The sequence below is a fragment of the Chelonia mydas genome, chromosome 2 (genome assembly GCF_015237465.2).
Source record: "Chelonia mydas isolate rCheMyd1 chromosome 2, rCheMyd1.pri.v2, whole genome shotgun sequence".
NCBI lineage: Eukaryota > Metazoa > Chordata > Testudines > Cheloniidae > Chelonia > Chelonia mydas.
The window spans coordinates 111,088,234-111,108,470 of NC_057850.1; the positions used below are offsets into that span (position 1 = coordinate 111,088,234).

Consider the following 20,237-nt stretch of genomic DNA (forward strand, 5'->3'; position numbering starts at 1 on the left):
TTGTGTAGTCATTTGTACGTGCACAAAATGGGTGAAAAATGCCACCAAATCAGAATTCACCACTTCCTTATACTGACAGTAGCATATTACATTCACTTTGCACAGGTGTAAATGACTACACAAGCTGCAAGGCAGTGGAGAATTAGGTGCAGGGTCTTTCTGAATGAGATGAAAAAACCTGAGGTCCTCATTAAGTGGTGACCTATCTGGATTCCAGTTTGGGTAATCAAATTTAGTTACTTAAAATTCTCTCTAGAGCAGTGGTTCTCAACTAGAGGTACATGTACCCCTGGGGGCATGCAGAGGTCTTCCAGGGGGTACATTAACTCATCTAGATATTTGCCTAGTTTTACAACAGGCTACATAAAAAGCAAGAGCGAAGTCAGTACAAAGTAAAATTTCATGTCTTGTTTATACTGCTCTATACACTGAAATGTAAGTGCAATATTTATATTCCAATTGATTTATTTTATAATTATATTGTAAAAATGAAAAGGTCAGCAATTTTTCAGCAATAGTGTGCTGTGACCCTTTTGTATTTTATGTCTGATTTTGTAAGCAAATAGTTTTTAAGAGAGGTGAAACTTGGGGTAGGTAAGACAAATCCAACCCCTAAAATGGGTACAGTGGTCTGGAAAGGTTGAGAACCACTGCTCTAGAGGTTTAGTTGGATAGAGTGGCATTCTTCATTCCCATCATAAACTTTTGTATAGTGTTGCTGTGAACCATTAAACAGTTGCTGTGCTCCACCCTAGAGATGGCTGCATTTCAAAGGGCGGTGTAGTGACTCTTATATAGTTTGTAAAGCACTTAGAGATGAAAGGTGCTATCTAAATGTAAGCTATTTATAGTATTTACTTTTTTTGTCTGTTTTTTCTTTTAATGAACACCTGGACTTCGGTCACATATCATACAATAGTCTCCTCTCCTCCTGAAGGACAGATAGGGGCAGAGTCCTATAATGCATCTCTTAGTTCACCTAACAGGATCAGTGAGCAGAGACCAACCTAAAGGTGGCACCTTCTTGACCCGAGATATCTAGCATATCTTGGGGCTGTATTTCTTTAGGTTCTACTTCCTTAGACTGTAAGCTCTTTTCTTGCTGTGTTTGTATAGAGCCTAACATAATGGAGTCCTAGTCCATGACTAGGGTTACTAGGCACTATGGTAATACAAATAATAATCAAATAATAATAATGCCCAGTGGTCCATGGAATGCTTCACACTGAACACTGGATCTCACTTTCGCTCTCTTCATAGAGATCTGCAGAACCCACCGAATGGCCATATGTTGATTTTCTATCTCCAGCAGAAAGAAAGATCAAACAAATTGACAGCAATAGACAGTTTGGGCCTGACCCTGTAAGATGCCTAAGAACTACTTGGGAGGGGCTGAGCACCCTCAGTTTCCATCATCTTCAACTGGATTTAAGGGCACTCAGCACCATATAAAAATACACCTTCTGTTTATAAGTATCACTGAGTTCTCTTTCCCCCAGGAAAATTTCTGATGCGCTGGATCTGTACAAAGTGGGTGGGAAATGCCACTATTCTAATTTGTTAGTAGCCTTTTGCACCTACTTTGCACTCATGTAAATGACCCCACAGAGTGTAGGGCACTGAATATGAGATCCTATACTCTCTCTCTTCCCCCCCACTCCCATCTGAACTAAAAGCCAACTAGACTGAAAGATACATATTTTTCTCTTTGTATGTGGGAAAACAAAACAGATGGTCTCAGTCTATGGGACAGGTGTCCACACCACAAAACTGTCACCACATACAACACCCTTGCTGGAAGTCTCAGCCACACTAGCCAAAAATCTTCTGCGAGGGAAAAATAAAAATAAAAGGACGTTGTACATTTGCAGAAACCCAGGTGCAAATCATTACAAGCAGATGCCATCCTACTTTAAAGTTATGCTGTAAGGAACTCCTACTTGAAAAGATAAATTTTACAGAACCTGGAACAGGAGGTTGGACTAGATGACCTCCTGAGTTCCTTTCCAACCCTGATATTCTATGATTCTACGGAGTGTTTGACAGATGTTATACATTGTAGCCATCCAAGGTATAAATAAAAAATAAAAGACCTGTCATACCATATTTCCATTCTTGTTCCTACTCTCATTTGTAGTGACAAGTTCTAGGAAGACAGAGGAGGAGAAGGTGTTCCTGCAAGCTTCATTATCAATGAGCCTCCAAAAGTCATAGGCAAATGCAAAAAGCCCGGCCATTTAAAACTATTTTCCATTGGGGTTCTTCAAAGAACATATAATGATATCTTTAGGATCCAAAACAATGGATTATCTTTTTTTTCTCCTGCAAAAGATTTTTTTATCTCTGACCTCAGGCAACCCCAAGGTTTCCTAATACATTTCGAACTGGTGTAAGAGGCAATGAGAAATCTGAGACGTGTGAACATTTAAAAGAGAGAGAGATTCACTTTGAATTATGTCTGTGGAACTGGATGTGGATAATCCAAATTCGGACAGAAGTCAAGGAAACAGAAAATGCCTTTCAAGCGCTTCAGTGTTAGGGCTATTTCCTGACATGCATATGAATTGCTTTCTGATTTTATATGAAATCATTCCACTCTGAGTCTTGAGCCCTGCATCAGACAAAAGAGCAGATTGCTCAAATATCCCTACAGACCACTACAAATGCCAAAAAAGAAGAGTAGCCTTAAGATAGTCTGCTCAGCAGAGAGTCAACCCTGTCCTGGAGGGACTGTCTCTACAGGACAGACGGTAGTTCAGTCTCCGGCGTCTCTGTTATGACTGCCAGTTGTGGTGAGTGATGGTGGTGGTGCAGATTAACACAGATCACCAGCTCAATACCTAGTTTATCATAAAGCATTCATATGGTCATTACTGCAGACATGGAGCACCAGTGGTGCTGCCGCACCCCTTGGCTTGAAGTAGTAATAACAAACACCAAATACATGGTTTCCATAGTTTCTATTGCCAGAACCCCCACAATAAAAATTGTTCCAGATCCCCTGTGGAGCATGACCCAAAGCCTGCGTATATAGGTGTTACATTGGACTGTACCTTGACAGTCAAGGAACCCTTTATTAAGACCTCACTGTAAATAAAGATAAGAAACAACCTGATCAGCAAATTAACTGTGTCTACCTGGGGAGCCAATGAACAGACACTAAGAAACTCTGGGCTTGGGCTGTGTTATTCTGTAGCAGAGTATTACTTCCTGGCATGGCTCAGCTCCTTTTACTCAGCAGGAGCAGACACTCAGCTGTATGAAACTACGCGTTTAATAATAGGAACCATGGCATCAACCAATGTGGCCTGGCTTCTGATCCTGTCCAACACTGTCCCTCCTGATATCAGGTGACAAGTCATCTTGCAGAATCTGCTCCTTAAAGGTGCAAGGCATGCCACATCTATTCTAGTTTAAAGATGTGTTTAATCCACCAAGCCACTATGCCAGCACAAGGTGCCCTGTTTAGACAATTCCCCTAAGGAACCTCAAAATCACCTCCAGGTGGAATGTTAGATGGCAAGAACAAGCTTCAAACACAGCCAGTGCCTATCTCGTGACAGAGCCAACAGTCCAGCCCCCTAGTTTTGACCTTCCAGGCCGTCTCTGAGTAAAGCTCAATTGCTTCAAACGTGGAGTGATAAGAGATGCTGCTAATGACTATAAGTGGGTCCTCTGTGACTCCTCTTTGCAGTTGTGGCCAGTTAGATTCAGGCCACATACTTGCAGCTGCACTCGTCAGCAGGGGCTGCCTGGTTCCCTCATGGACTTGCATAACCTTTCCTAGACTACTGAATGGTTAAGACACTTAGGCTAATACACTTGACTTGAGTGGCTGTGTAGCTACAATTACTCAATTATATACCCCGGGGTGTGTGTGTGTGTGTGTGTGTGTGTGTGTGTGTGTGTGTGTGTGTGTGTGTGTGTGTGTGTGTGTGTGTCTATATATATATATATATATATATATATAATGCTGCACTGTCATAGCAGGGAAGAACCATTATCTGGAAGTTAATGTGATTAAGCAAACAAGCAGCTCAGTAAAGAAACTACTTAAGTTACATTACCCCAGGCTGTTGCCCCTTCTCTCTATCCCCTCCCAGACATTTAAAGTGACTTGAATTTTGTCAGACCAGCTGTGTGCATTTGTAAATACTTAAGTAACATGGATTGACAGAATAACCTACTTCAGAAGACTTTCTACAAAGAATGTCAAAGACGATTTTCAAAACTTATGAAACCAAAGAACCCTAACATTAGTGTATTAACCCCTTAGATCCTCCCTCTTTTACCACACTAACAAATTTATTCAGTTCCCCTTTGAAAGCCCTCTCTTCTTTCCATCTTTGTTCTTTATCGAAACAAAAGTGACAAAGGTCCCCCAAAATTGATCAAGGCTCATGGCAACACCAATATCTCACCAGAAGGAAAAATAGGGTTTTCTTCCTACTTGTCCAAAAAGAACGTGAAACTCAGTTATGCAAAACCAGCGACAACCTCCTCCCCTGGTGCAGAAACACCAAAACTTATGTAACTCTGCAACTAATCTTCAGTAATCTTGAGTGAGACATTTAAATCCAGGGAATAAGCCTATTTTTTCCAAGCTTATCAGTAGAAAAAAAAAGAGAGAAGAAGAAAGAAGCAAAGTCCAGCCAGTGTTGTAATATTTGTTTCATGCGAGCAGCGTCCTGACTTTCTTCAGACAGCAAACTCTCCTGCCGTGCAATTTCTTATGCATGGCTACTGAACATTAAAAGAAAAGCTGCTTTTAGGCTTGAATAGCACTCACAGCAGAACCATGGCAATCGCTACCCTGGCTGTGTACCATTCCCTTGTTTTTGTCTGGTATATTTTTGTAACCTATTCAATCTCACTCGTAAGAGCAGAAGACCAGTCGTCTGAAGTGTTCCTTTATGGTAGGCAGTGGAAATATTTGACAGTTCTCAATCTGGTAAGCATGTACTATACAGTGGTACCAATCTGTCTATTTGTCTGTCTACCATCTGTGCCTCAAAACATATGCAGCTGGTGTATTTGCTGCTGTTATACTGCTTTCTTTTATGGTTTATACCCCAAAGGAAACTAAATAGGTATCCACATTTGTGTTGTTTATGCATAAAGAATATTTGGCAGCAAATTGCAATACTTCTAAATTTTATATATACTGTAGCTAGTTGCCTCATTGTTAAGACACAAGTTAACCATGAGAAGGAAACAAATGTAGAGTGTGTACAGGAAGGATGTACAGCTTTGAAGCATATTATCTAGTCCTAGGAGTAGAATAATTACCAATTAGTATTAGTATACGTATATTCAGCACTGAGTAACATGCATGCAGTGATAATTATAGTTCTTTGAATATGATTTAACCTATTACAAAATATACAAGCAGTAAAACAAAATATCATGAGGTAATAGCCAATCATTGCATGTACTTAATTAAAAAAATTGTTTGGGGGGGGGGAAACGTAAGTCACAATGGGCATAAAGAAATGTAGAAATATGTGCAATATTATCACATGCTTTTCAAGAAGTGTGATCAGTGGCTGGCTATGTTTCTTAGAATTACACTGTGATATACTGACAATAATATATTTCTCCATCACACATTAGTACTAATATCACACCATTACTAACCAAATGAAAACATATAACACATGCTGTCCATGGGACAAAACTTGGTCCATGTAACTAGCCCAAGTAGCTGAGCTGTGCAAAGGGGATTTCTATGGGCGGAGACAGGGGCTTGTGGGGAGAATTCCTATTGAGCTGTTGTTCTGGCAATGGAGCTATTTCAGGGATACTAGTTAGCCTCGAGGCTCCATAGCCCTTGCATTCCCCTTGTGACCCAGTCAGTGGTGTATGGATTTACATAGCAGTGGAACCTCCAGCCCTGCCCATGCCCATCCTTATCCCTAGAGGGCCACTGGATAATGCCACACTGGGAGTTACTACACAACAGAGGGCATGGTGGCACACACTAAAGCACTTTGTGAGTCTAAGCCCTTCAGGGTAGGGATGGTCTCTTCTGTGTCTGTGTAGCATATACAGTAGTAGTCAATATAAATATTTACTGCTGCGGCTACTAACAACCAGCAATGTGAGCCACCTCATAGGCCCCTGACGTCCTGTCTGAGCTTCCTCGAACCACAATTGTCCTGTTGTAGGCTGAGCTCTCCACACAGAGTGAGGAGCAGGATTTGGGGCTATACTTTTGGGCATTCTTATGCTGTATTTTTAAAAACCATTAATGAAAACCAATGACAAAATGGGAAACACTGGGGAGTAATCTTAGTAGTATATAAGCTTCTCTCCTTGGGAGATACCCGTCAACATCCTAACCACCGAGGGCCAAAACATAAGCCTGCTGCTGTGCGGCTGCAGAGCCCGCCTACATCGCTGGCCCTTGGAATGGCTTTGTGCTGCCCAAACAGTAAAGAAATCCTGAGGCAAAACGGTCCCCCTCAGGCAGATCCACAATCAGCCCTCCCCATGGCCCCGCTGTTCTGCTGTCTACAATACTGGGGTTACCAGGGGAGTGATGTTGAGTGAAGCTACCCTTTTCCCAGGGTCTCGCTGTGAGCATGGGGAGACAGCAAATGACTGTGCTGATTTTCCTCCCCATCCTTTCAGAAGCAGAACTGACTATTCCAAAATGGAGCAGTGAGCGACAGGGGTGCCCACTGGACTGAAGACACCACCCTCCAGTCACAGAGGAAAGGTGGTGAGATTCAGACAGGGGCATGAAGGGGTGGAGGAAGCAGAAGCTCCTTGATGGCTCACAATCCCTCTTTCTCCAGAGACTTTCTGAGGAAGTGGGGAGGGTGTTACAGCAAGCACCTAATCCACCATTCCCTCCCTCACCTGCACAGGCTGCTCTGGGTAGTAGTAACTTCCAGGGTCCCTATATGTGGCAGAAAAAAAGAGGGAGGGAGGGACAGGTTAGGATACCAGAGGCCTAGTGGAGGGGGTCAGGAGCTAATGCTTAAGCTCGCAGCCCCTTTTGAGGTAGACCAGTTGCTTCATGACTCAGTTGCTCCAAGTCTCATACTGAGGTGACCTAACCTCACAATCAGAAAGGCCAGCACAGAGCTCCCGTTTAGGGAATAAAGGGTCTCTCTATGTCCCTTAGGATGTAGCTTCAAATGTGTAGTGGTGTCTTTTCCAAAATACACCACAAAAAAGGGTCAACGTGCATAGCCATGTATACATTAGAATTGTGTGGCTGTGCCCCTGAAAACAATGCACACATTGCAATTTTCTTTCGGCAGTCAACATGCAGAACCTGCCACTTGGTCTTTCTCTAATTCTGTTTGTTTTCATATCAATACAGAGATCACTCCTTGTTTTCACATCATCCAGAATAAGTTATTACCCCAAATCTTTCCATCTATCACATAAAATGGTTTATTGCATATACACAAGTAGAATATGCATAAAGAACATCCCCGACAACTGAAAACAGACATTTGCATCCACATTCCCTCTCCCAAATTTTGTTCATTACACTTGAATCTCTTATTATTAAAATGGTTTTGATTGTACTAACAGTACTGTTTCCTATTTGTTTTCAAATAGATCCAATATTTATTGCACATATTTTCTATAATTTTATAGTGTGAGTATATATGAAAGTAGTAAAATTTGATTGCCATATCTAACAGCCCACATGGAATATCAGATTTATATCCCATTATACAAAATGCTGTGAGCTGTGTTTATGACTATCAGTTTGGGAATTAGATACATTCAGGTAACCAGATGCTGTCTTTGAAAATGAATCACGGGAATAAATAAATGGAAATACTTGCTTCGATCAAATTAGGTGAAATTTGATTTTTGCCACTGATGCCTCCTAGTTCATCTGATCTGTCTGGCCAAATTAAATAGCTATAGTTAATGAAACACATCCTGTCTGTCTGTCTGTAAGCATTTCTAAAGCCCCTATCACTGTGGCACTAAAAATGGTTTATAGAAAACAGAGAGGTTTGTCCTGAAGGGCCCCCTTCTCTGCAGGTTAATCATGGGCTTCTCCCTTTCAGAATGTTTCTGTTCTTATTTCTCTTCCTGTTCTGGGGGGAATACTTTGGGGAATCCTTTTAAACTACATCTGGCAGATTTATATACTGAGAGCAGCTGCAGTTGCAAGTGCCAACATCGCTGCTTGAAAATAATTTCATCCTTTTGTATATTTTCTATTATACTTACATAATTGCGAAATGTGGATTCATGTCCAGGTATGAATTTTCCTGAGTTTGTGAGGGTTCAGATCTGGTGTTCAAGTCCCTCTGTGTTCTATGGTACGGTGATATATTATGGATGCACTTGTGATGACTCCATAATTAAGGCTGTGTTCAGTTTTCCAGTTTTAAAGTGGGGTTTAAATTCTCTTGTTGCACCTGAAAACATAGGCTGAGTATAATCCAAATGAAACCACTTAATAGCAGGCACCTACGGAGGCACACAGCAGCAGAGCTCCTCTCAGTGTTTACAGGATATCTGGGGATATGTCTGCACTGCAATTAAAAACCCACGGCTTGCCCATGCCAGCTGATGGGGGCTCACAGGGGTCGGGCTAAGGGGTGTTTAACTGCAATGTAGACATTTGGTCTCACGCTTGAGCCTGAGCTTTAGGATCCCATGAGGTGGGAGGGTCCCAGGTTGCAGCCTGAGCCCAAATGTCTACATTGCAGTTAAAAAGCCGCTTATCCTGAGCCCTGTGAGCCCCAGTCAGCTGGCACAGGCCAGCCACCGGTGTCGAATTGCAGTGTAGACATGCCCTGTGGTATCAAGGCTTCACTCCTGCACTCCTCTAAAGGTATGTCTATGCTTCCAGCTGGAGGCATAATTTCCAGCTTGAGGAGACATATCTGTGCTAGCTTTGGTCAATCTAGAGCACTAAAAATAGAAGCGTAGCCACAGCAGCACGAGTGGCAGCATAGGCTAGCCATCCCAAGTACATACCTAGTCTCTTGGCCTGGATCATAGACGGAGTGGCTAGCCCCTCCACTACTCATTTAATTGAGACTACACTTCTATTTTTAGTGTACTAGTTTGATCAGAGCTAGCACAGGTATGTCTCCTCGAGCCAGAAATTATGCCCCCAGTTCAAAATGTAGACGTACCCTTAAGGGGTGAAATTCACCCCTGTGCACTAATTAGTCCCACTTACACTCTCCAAATAAGGCTTAAGAGGGACTGAAGTGTTCATAAACGTCAGGTAGGCCTTCTGCACAGAAGTGAGTTTCACCTAAAGTGAGCAGTAGTACCATAATTTCTTTCCTGACATTGTCTGGGACAATAGTTAACTTTCCAAAGTCTGTAGTTGCTCTTGCAACTTGTAACTTGAGTGTGCACACTAACTGTTAGCACTCCTCTATTTCTGTTAAACCATGTATGATATGGAATGTTATTTCAGTTAGGTGGTTAATCTCCTTAAACGGTTAATTTCCTAACTTTTTACCTTTTTTTTTTTAAAGTATAGTTATAGCAATCTTAGGCTAAGGTGTCCTTTCAGTTATACCAATGGAAATCCACTGAATTCAATGCAGTTACTTTGGATTTCTATTATTGTAGCTGAGGATAGAATGTTGGGTGTCTTAAAAGGTACACTCCTGAGATTAAATTCCAGGATTTTTATTTTGGAAATAGGGGCCTATGGATACAGGTGTGTGAGTGTGCACACGCTCACACACCGCAACCTAAGTAAAGAAAAATGAATGGAAAGTTTTCAGTCTGAAAGATACGATTGACCTCTTCTGTAAACTACAGAAAGAATGCTAGACTGAGAACTTGGATGCTTTGGGACCATCTGTTTCTTTTCCATCCAAATGTTTATTTTAATTTATTTTACTGGTGGGGGGGAATGAAGTTTATTTCTGTCTCATGATTAATGTAGGGCTCACCATAAAAGCAATAATCAGACCCTTGTACTCTGGGAACCATGCTTCTCTCAAATAGGGAAAGCCTATGAGATGCTTTATTAATGATTAGTCACCATGCATCACCAGACTTTCACTGTCATCACGTCACACAGGTCATTTCATTGCCATTTGTCATGCTGTTTAAAGTGTAGGGAGAAAGTATTGAACTGAACATTGTAGCTTGCTCTCCAGCCTGCAGTAGTTACAGTCAATGGCATACAGGAAAAAGAGCAATTCTTAAGCACCCATCTCCCATGTGTGGGCCCCATTCCTTGAGGCACCAGGGTCTGATCTGGTAAAGCACTTAAACACATGCTTAACTTCAAGTATATGAAGAGTCCCGTTGAAGTTGAGCATGTGCTTAAGTGCTTTGCTGCTTTGGGTCCAGCACCTTGCAAGATTGAGCCCTTAGAGTCCAAAACTGTACCTACAGTTAGAGAGGCCAGTCTTGATAAGGAAGATCTCAAAGTCAATGGTGAAACACACACATACACACACACATATTTAAAGGGCTATTTTTGTGTCTCAAACTGGAATGAACTTGAACTGTAAGTATTTGTGGTTTTGACTGGGCTATTTTTAATGACAATTGCATTATTCAGTCCATAAGCCTCCTGTCCTCTTTGGGAGGAAGACTGGTATTGGGGATGAGCCACAGCACTATTTGTCAAGTGACCTGCATTCAACTCCCACCTCTGCCTCACGCTTCCTGTGAGACCATGGACAAGTCACTTAGCCATTCTGTGCTTCAGTTTCCCTATCTTTTGTTTAAAGCTAATTACCTACCTCCTAGGAGTGTTGTTAGGCTTAAGTCATTAATATTTAAATGCACCTTGATGCCCTAAGGGGAACCACACTATGAAAGCACAAAGTATTGCATTTTGAAATAGGGGTGGTTTTTTTGGTGGGCAGGGGGAGGCCATCCTGATTCCCATCCTCTACTTTCCATCTAAAACTTTCTGATTAAGTGCTGTGCCAGTGCTGTCCCCTCCCAAGCCCCACCTTCTCCAGGCTCCTGAAGAAGAAATCAGTCCAACCTCAGATATCACACAAACTCAAAAGAAAAATCTGATTCAGGGTGAGATCATGGCAAAAGAGACATCATTCAGAATGCCATACAGTATCTTTCCATCTCAGCAGTGCCAGCATTTGCAGTAGTGAAATCTACAGTATCTTTCCATCTCAGCAGTGAGTTTCCCAGCACAAGAGAGAGAGAGAGAATCTAGCTTTAAAAATACCACCAGTAATCAAGAAAACTGAGCTCAGGTTCAAAGTTGAGCACAGATTAGCAGCCAAAGAGCAGCAAGTTCTTAATAGGCTTCATCTTTACTTCTTTCCACGTTTAGTGCACTACGATCCATTGTGTAGCACTAGCCGAGGTGGTTGAACAATGAGAAACGTTGTTTTCAGATACAATTATTTGATGATCAGTGGAAGAGAATACAGATAATACATTATTTGCATAATATTATCAGACCATCTATGAAGTTTGCTAACTTAAAATGAGCCAGAATCAATTGGTTACATTATTTGCCAAAAAAATTAATTCAACCAGCGCTCTCAATTCTAGTGCAAAGGGGTCTTATTTCTAGTTACTGAGGCCCAGATCCTCAAGGTATTGAGGCGGCTAACTCCTGCCTAAAATATCTTTGCGGATCTGAATGTAAAGTCCTGCTCTTGCATCCCCTGAATTCAGCGGAAATAGGTTCAAGACCCAGTACAGGACAACTCTTTTTCAAGTGGCTTCGCTGTCTAACACAGCCCTTTTAGGGCATTTTGTATTGGTTAATTGGTACAGTATGGGCATGAACTCTAAACTATCACCAGCAGCCAGGAGGCACCATCTTGGCTAAGCTGTGAGAACACTTATAGTGGTTGATTTGCAGGAAACATTAGAACTCAGAATAGCCACAGATTTGTCCCCTCCCACCACTACTATGTTACCTTGAGGTGAACAATTAACATATTAATTGCAAAAAGGCCTGTCTTTCAACACATCCTGCCACTTTCAGTCTGAATAAAGCTCACTCTTCACACCACACTGTTCTGCTCAGTCCATTAAGCGAGGTACTGTTAAAGTAATCTCCTGAACTACTTTATTTAATCACTTTCAGTTAATAAGGAAAATTGAGCCAAAAGCTGTTTCCCTGGTGCTGACTTGTAGTTCACCAACAAAACAGCTCCCTAAAGAGCAAGTATTGAGTTCTTGCAGGAACATGCTAATCAATGGTGGATGAAGATTCCCTCATTATCTGTAATTAATTTAGGTTTTGCAGGCTGTTTTCTATGGGATCTCCTTCCTGGCTGATGTGTTGAGACTAATTAAGAAACTGCCAAGTGCTAAATACATAATTTCCTGCAGAGACCTTCTCTTCAGTGCCCTGGCTTTCCCTGTGGCCACGGTAAGTAACCAATGTCTATAATAATAATAATTATATATACACATGTACCAGGTAGATACAGATATTACTAAGGAGCTTCATTTTGTCTTTTGAAAACAGAACACATCAATTTAAATGAAGAAACAATGCTTAAATCTAGCCCCAGATGTGAAGCTAGCTAGTGGTTTATTGTTGAACATGTTGCTCTGACATACAGAGCGTCTACAAGCCCCCTCCCTCAACCCACTACAACCCAGCCATAAGCAAACAGAGGTCCACCAAAATCAAAGGGCAGAAAGTAGACATTCTGCTACCCTTATACATAAGAGCCAATGAAATTACCTACTGAAATAGTTTCACCAAAAGGGCAACATGTGCCTTAAGTGTCTAGTAGGGTCCTTAAAAGGCAACAAATCCTCATATTGATTTCCCTGACTGCAAAATGAGTTTAAACAAACACAGAAGAGAAACAGACTTAAATGATATTACTTAGAATAATCGACAAAATATTCATTTTGGACTGTCTGCTCACTGTAGACAATTGTGTCCGCCAAATGATTTTGCAAGTAATGGGCCAGAGACTGAAATCACTCAGTCAGTACAACTCAGCTTGAGAGGGACTTACAGAAGCTCGGCTCAGGAGAGCTGAAATTCATCTTTAACTGGGTCCACAAGCATTTCACCCAGGTGAATCAAGAGAGACCATTCCTGCAATTGAGACTAAGCCATCTCAGCTACTAGTCGTTCTTTGCATATCAGTTTCTTGTAACACTGCCGTCACATCTCCCATGCACGCTTCTGCGTATGAAACAGAAAAGGGCTGAACACTAGGACGTATCTGTTTGTAAACTGCGTGCACTATATTTAGTACTCACAATCCTCCCCACCTCTCATGCCCTCGTTTCCATAATATGGACAACTTGTGCTCAAATGTAAAACCAGGCCAAGAAAGTACAAATGAGCTTTTGGATATCAGTAGCTGATACTGGGATTCATTTCTTACACTTAAATCCTCCCACTGTAAATCCTCCCCTATTGGATCAGATGGGCACAAGATACAGCCTACTCCTGTACCTACAGCTTAGGAATGAAGTTTACAGACTTTACCGGCATGCCAAGATTTAGACAATCAGTCTTGCCACTATCTGCTTTTACTTTGTTACTGAGCAGAACAAATCCTTTGGCATGACAACCAAGGCCTAGGAACCTTGGGCCATCCAAGATCCCACTGGCAAAATAAGAAGGGTTCAAGGATAGTCATGTGTTCCCTGGAAATTTCAGGGTCAGCAGTTTATACAGTAGAGGAGGGGTTTCTTATAGACATATGCCCCAGAATACTGAGAAAGGCAAGGTGAGTCTGACATGGCATTAACAACAGCAGAACACCGCAACTTGCAGTAACTTCCCTTCTTTACTTTGTAATTTGTGTGATACATCAGTTGTTTTATCTCGCAAGCTCACATTTTTCCTACAGCCTGCTTTGCCTTTTACAACAAAAATTCTTTTGTTGCAGTTTGTGTTTATGTCCTTTTGGGTATTGTATACGTACAACCGAGAACTGGTTTACCCCAAGAACCTGGATGGGATGATTCCAAGGTGGTTAAATCATGCTATGGTGAGTAAAAAGCCGGACTAGCGCCTAGAACACCCAGACTTTTGCAATGAATGTTCCACTGTTGCATTATTTATCTTTCCAAAAGGGTTTCACAACTCCCCCCACCGCTGTCTATTTAAAGCACAAGTTGAGCTGAATGTAATGAACGGATGCATGCGCTATAGTTGCCTAAAGAAGCTTTTTAGCACAGGGCAGGTCAGTGAATCATGGCATGTCAAGCCTCTTAAAAATCAATGAAAAGGTGTGTAATCATACAAAGAAAACCTTCTAGGTTACTGCAGTTCAAAAATGAAATTGTCTCCATAAACAGAATGTTATGAAATACAAACTGGTTAGGAATACAGCGGAGCACTTGGTAAGTTTTAAAAGAGGTGAAAGAATCAAAGTAAATCTGACAGCTCAACAGCTCATAAGGTAATGTGTGCACAGCACTGAATAGCAGAATTGAAATGATTGTTTACAGATTTCTATAAATATATTCCAGATCTCTCCTTCAATTGCCATAGCTGTTTTTATGATGTGTTGAATAATCACATACTTCTCATCAGTCAAGTGTAAGGATGCTGACAGTAACATGGAAACCGTGGGTGGTTATAAGGTCATGGCAGCCTCCTGAGGCTAAGGGAGGCAGGAAGGGGAGAGGTTCAATGCTAGACATGAATCAGAGGAGCCAAAAAGTATGAAATAATCATGCAGACGTCCCAGCCTTGTTTCTCTCAAGATTCCAGTTTTTTAAGATTTTTCCAACTCAGTAACTTTGCAAGACACTGCAATTCCTGATGCCTTTGAAGCTAAATGGAACTTCCCAGATATTTCTGACTGAGAACTTTTGTTAGATTTTTTTTAAACGTCCACTTTATAAATGTATATTTACAAATACTTACGCTTGTGCAGCATGAACATATATGCCACTTTCCCATGAGTGATATCCATGTGATAAACTGAGTGATAAATGGAAGCCATGATGCACTTTTGACCCTATCACCTGCTCTCTGCCTACTAATCCAGCTTCACTGGGACTACTTCAACATTCCAAACCATTGAACAGATGCAAACAGCCACTGTTTTTTTTAAAGCTATTAGTCACAGAAAATTATTCCTTTTCTTCTCAAAATTACATTGGTCTCAGGTTCAGGATTCTGGGCCAGCAATAGGGCTAACTATTATCTTGTTCAGTGCTAGATTTTGGATTTATTTTTTTTTAAATCTCAATGCACAGCTGGGAATTTGTCCTTCCCAACAGGGCAACTTTTTGTAATGGCCTAGGAAGACTGAGAGACACTGGGGCTTCCAAGTGTGACATTATTACAGATGGAAAAACTATTTGCAGCAGTCTCTAAAATGTATTTGCTATAATTTCTCTCTCCTTCCCAGGCCTGTATAGATGTACAAACAGTACTAAGGGAGCCTAGCTTTACAACTGGAGGGGTACAAAAAATAGTAAGAGTGAAATGTTTTCAAGTTCTCCGAGATATCTACATTTCCCTCCTTCTGTAAACATTCAGCATATACAGAATACCTGACAATTTGATGTGGTATCAAGATTTTATTCACATGATTTTGGGATGATCTGTGTAACTCAAATCTGCATAACCAAATGGGATGACTTGCCTCACCCTCTGGAAATAGCATGCTGGGAAACCTGTTTACAGCATCCCAGACTCAGTTTAAAAATGATCCCATCCTGTAAGCATAGAGGGAATAGAACTGCAATTTAACTTCCGTTCCCAAATCATGCTACATTCAGGGGCATGTTTAGGTCCCACCTACATTACAAGATAGAACCACGTTTTCACTTTGTCAAGGCAGAACTGCACTGACCCTGGTTGCTGAGTCTGCAATAAATGTCATCTTCTAATTCATCTGTGACAAGCTTCCTCCCGCTCCTCATTTAAGGAGTTCCTGAAAACGCATGTATTTTGGGAAGCATTCCAGCCACTGCACAATGATCAACCAACCTCTCAGTGACTGACTACAAACCAGCTGCCTGTAATGAAATGTAATAGGCCATGCTCACCTTACAGCACAATATACATGATTAATGCTACTAGCAGTTCTGCCAACTTGTGGGAGGGGCGTGGGGAAAGTTTCCTTCCAGTAATTGTAGAATCCAAGATGTCTGCTAGAAGTGAATTAAGAGTTCTGAAAAGATCATTGGCACTGTTGTGGCATGGGGAGAGCCTACGCGAGCATTATAAATGCTATCATAACGAAAATAAGGCTTTTAAGGCTTCAGAAATAGCCAACGGCATTTCTTCCTTTTGATCCAAGATGTCCACTGTAAATACCATGGGGATCTGGGGAGCTGCCACATATTTAAAGGGACAGCACACTAAATGTCAATTGTCAGGGAAAAGATTTGATGAGGGGGTTTCCTCTTCCCCATGAACTCTGCTATATTTCACAGCTCTGAGGTTAGCAAAAGTTCATATCACCTCGTGGCTATGGGGGAAAAGCTGTTAGTTTTGTTAGGTGGCTGTGTGTTTTGGGTATATCAGTTATATATATAAGGGATATATCATTTACAGCCTGAGTGTTTTTAAATCAGTAGAACAGTCTCAGAGGCCCAAATCCACAAAGGGATAGGGAAGAGATAGGTGCCCAAGAATGAGATCCACAAAAGCCAGAACACTAGGCAGGGAGCCACCTAAACAAGGCAACCAATGTTCCCTCTAATTTTTTCTGTCCATGTGTGGAATATATTTTGTTATGTGCAGCAAGGTATGTGCAGATGTGCGCCACCAGTAAAAACAAAAAACCTAGATATAATATATATATATTTTAAAAAGTTAAATAGGGATAATTACGCCAACCAGGGCGGGTTAGGCATTTTAGAACTCACTACTCGAGGAATTAAATTTAAGTGTAAGAGAAATAAAAATTATGGCATGCATAGACCAGGCAAAACACTAAAATAACACACTTTGAAAGAATAAAATTACAGAGAATATATGTGCATTGCAGGAAGTACCAAGAAGTAACAACAACAATAATAAAAATATGTGTTGGGAGGTTAGTATCACACAGAGGCAGTGTGTGTTTGACACAGTGTGTGTGTGTGTGATACAGAGACAGTGTTTGTGTGTGCGTGTGTGAAACATTATGTGTGTGACAGAGTGACAGAGACAGTATGTATGCCACAGACTGTGTGTTGCACTGTGACAGAGAGACAGTGTAACACAGACAGTGTGTGTGACACCGTGTGTGTGTGTGCGAGAGAGAGACAGACAGACACACACACACACACACACCATGTGTGCCGGCTGCTGGGAAAGTTTCTGAGAGACACCCTGCACGCTCTCTTTAAGACACTCACTGAAAGCTCTCCTACTCTGTCCTGAGCCCTGTTGTCTCCCCGCCCCCCCGCTCTGCGGAGATGGGGTAGGTGGGCAGCGGAAGAGAGAGACAGACTGACTGTGTGAGCTGGTTGCTGGGGAAATCTCAGACAACAGGGCACTGTCTCTTTAAGAAAGGCACTCAGCCACTCACCCTTCCCGGCAGCTCCGAGTCCTGAGCCAGGCTGTGTCCCCTCTGCCCTGTGGAGACGGGGTACAGGGGCTGGGGGGACAGGGGGATGCCCGGACATCAGCCCCCTCCCCCACTGCACAGCCAGCAGGATGGTCCCGAGAGCAGCTGCAGGATGGAGCAACGGTGGGGGAGGGACACCTGAACACATGCTGCCGGGCTGGGTGTGTTCTCCGAATCAGCTGGGCAGACCTTGACTCTCTCCTGCAGGGCTGCTCCAGTGCGCAGCTTACAGGGAACACAGATTAGGCAATGGAAGATGACAACAAGAAAATGTAAACTAAGCCCCACCCCTCTCACAGAGTTAGGTGCCTAAATCCAGGCTGCAGAAAGGCACTTAGTTCTGCTTGTGATCCACAACCAGGAACCTCTTTCCTGGAGTCAGGTGGCCTAGGTGCCTCAGTCATTTCTTGTGAAAAATGCATTTGGCGCTTGCCTTACTCCACACAAAATGGCTGGAGAAGAAGGTGCTCACCTTATAACTTTTAGCCCAGTTATTACAGCACTCCCCTGGGGTGTGGAAATGCAGGTTCAATTCCCCCTCTGGCAGAGAGGGAAACAGGATTTGAAGAGGGGTCTCCCACCTCTTAGGAGAGGGGTGTAATCACTGAGCTGTGGGATATTCTGATGTTGGGCTCCTTCAGTCTCTCCTGTTGAAGCTGTTCCATTGTGGATTGCTACTTACAGAGTCACTGGAGCAGAGAGAAAGAGATTAACTCCATTGCCTAGTATTTCAGGCACCCAACCTGGGAGGTGGGAGACAGAGTCCAGTCCAGTCCTCCCTGCTCTAATGACTCTTTTAGGTATTTATAGCAGGGGACTAGACCCTCAGGATTTACTCATGTAAAACTGGGACTAAGTACCAATGGATCTTTAGGGATCTAAGTACCAATCTAAGTACCAATGAGGATCTGATTCAGAGATCTCCCTAACTATATGAATAGGACAAGCATTATGTTATGTAACTAAACAGTTTGTCTAGGTCATACAAGAAACAAGCACAAACACTCTGGGAACACAAAGCTTCTTGAGCTGGCAACCAAGCTTTCTCTTCCTTGTGACAATCAACCAACCAACCAACCCTGTATATTTTCCCTGATACTGGTACATCAAAGGGTTTTCACTTTGCATAACTAGCCACAGAATGTCTAAATGGGGGCTTTTGCTGCTTGTCACGTGAATTTAGTCTCCTGGTGGAACAAGCTCATGCTGAATAGTTACTAAAGGAGAAAAGGAGCAGGTGGGAAGATGTACCCCTCTCCTTTTTGTAGCAATCTGAGCAATGCATACAGGCAATCTTGAGACTTTGCTCTAACATTCAAATGGTTACAACTAGCAATGTACCAAGGGTATTATGTTTTAGTCATGGTTTTGCAATGACCTAAGTGGAAAATTTTCATTTTGAAACAGGAAGAGTGGTTGGAAATCAAATTCTATTATGAGGATTTAGTGAGGCCCAGTGGAGAAGGTGCTACATTGGGAGCCAGGATATCAGAGTTCTAGTCTTAGCTCTCCTATTGAGTCTTATGCAATTCATTTTACATCTGTGCTTCAGTTTCCCCATCTGTAAAATGGGGGTAAGTATGCTTGCCCATTTTTATAAAGAACTTTGAGATCTATGGATGAAAACCACTACATAAGTCCTAAGTACTATTATTTTATCTGAACCAAAGTTTTTAGATGGAGGGTGACACAGATAAAAGCCATTTTGGCCCATTCTCTCATTGAAATTGTTTATTTCGTTCCTGACCTGTTTTTAAGCTGTATCTGAATGCTCCCCAAAAAGCCACTACCTGTTTTGTATGGTTTGAATTGAATCACGTGAATAAATTATTCATTTTAATGGCAGTTGAGAAGAACCCTGGATTTTTAAGGGGTTGACAGGATTGACATGAAAACAAAAAAGGAGAATTGTGGGTCATTAGTTTGTAGCACAAGAAAGAAAACTTGCAACTATTCATTCAGTTGCATTCTTAATAACCATATGCATATGTTTTTCTTCACTAATAAAATAATTTTTTTTCTTTTGGCCTGCAAAACATTATCCTTTTCAGTTTGATTTCGTAAGTTACTTTCTTAGACTATAGGCAAGTTTTTGTTTAATATTACACTTGCCTAAATTATTAGTATTTCTCTGTATTATGGTAACTCTTACAAGCCTCAACAAAGATCAGGACCCCATCGTGCTAGGCACTTTACAGACACACAGTAAGAGACAGTCTATACCCTGAAGAGCTTACAATCAGTTAAGACAAAGAGGTGATGGGAGAGAGTAGAGGCACAGTGAAGAAGTGGCCTGCCCATGGTCACAAAGCACATTAATGGTAGAACTAGCAAGCGAACCATGTCTCTAAGTGTTCTCTCAATCGGATCAAACTGCCTCAATGAATGACAGCTGAGGAGTATTTGGGCATACTGAGGGTAATGCAGAAAGCAAGGGACAAGAACACGGGAGCACAAGAGGCCTCACTTAAGTGAGCCATTGTTGTTTTGACAGCATTACGAACATAGAAAGCAAGAAGGATTCACAATACCAGTGAGGCTTCCCATATTTCTCCTCATTTAAGGGCTTTTGTCTACAGACAAAAGTTATACCTCTTGCTTTAACTATACTGGTATAGTTAAAGCAGTACAACCCCACCCTAGTGTGGATCCGGTTATTCTAGCATAAGTGTGATTTATACCGGTATAACTTATGCTTATATGGGAAGGAGAACTCTGCAACTCTGGTATAAGGCACCTTTACACAGATGATATCCACACTAGCTGCTGTACTGGTATAACTTTAAAAGT

The 20,237-nt window shown here is 41.8% G+C and overlaps 1 protein-coding gene and 1 long non-coding RNA gene across 5 annotated transcripts in view; one reads left to right on the top strand and one right to left on the bottom strand.

Annotated features, from left to right (window-relative positions):
• LOC122464539 overlaps positions 1 to 17,658 on the bottom strand; it is a 56,419-nt gene extending 38,761 nt beyond the window's left edge. The window contains exon 1 of one of the 3 annotated variants that reach the window (XR_006288682.1): positions 17,409 to 17,658. This is a non-coding gene — a long non-coding RNA (uncharacterized LOC122464539). The remainder of the gene's footprint in view (positions 1 to 17,408) is intronic. The other 2 variants (XR_006288679.1, XR_006288683.1) reach the window with 2 other exon arrangements.
• LOC102933374 (androgen dependent TFPI regulating protein) overlaps positions 4,478 to 20,237 on the top strand; it is a 45,273-nt gene continuing 29,513 nt past the window's right edge. For both annotated transcript variants that reach the window (XM_037893163.2, XM_043540113.1), the window contains exons 1-3: positions 4,478 to 4,951; positions 12,191 to 12,325; positions 13,818 to 13,919. In XM_037893163.2, the coding sequence (XP_037749091.1) occupies positions 4,799 to 4,951; positions 12,191 to 12,325; positions 13,818 to 13,919 (390 nt within the window). In that variant the 5' untranslated portion in view covers positions 4,478 to 4,798. The remainder of the gene's footprint in view (positions 4,952 to 12,190; positions 12,326 to 13,817; positions 13,920 to 20,237) is intronic.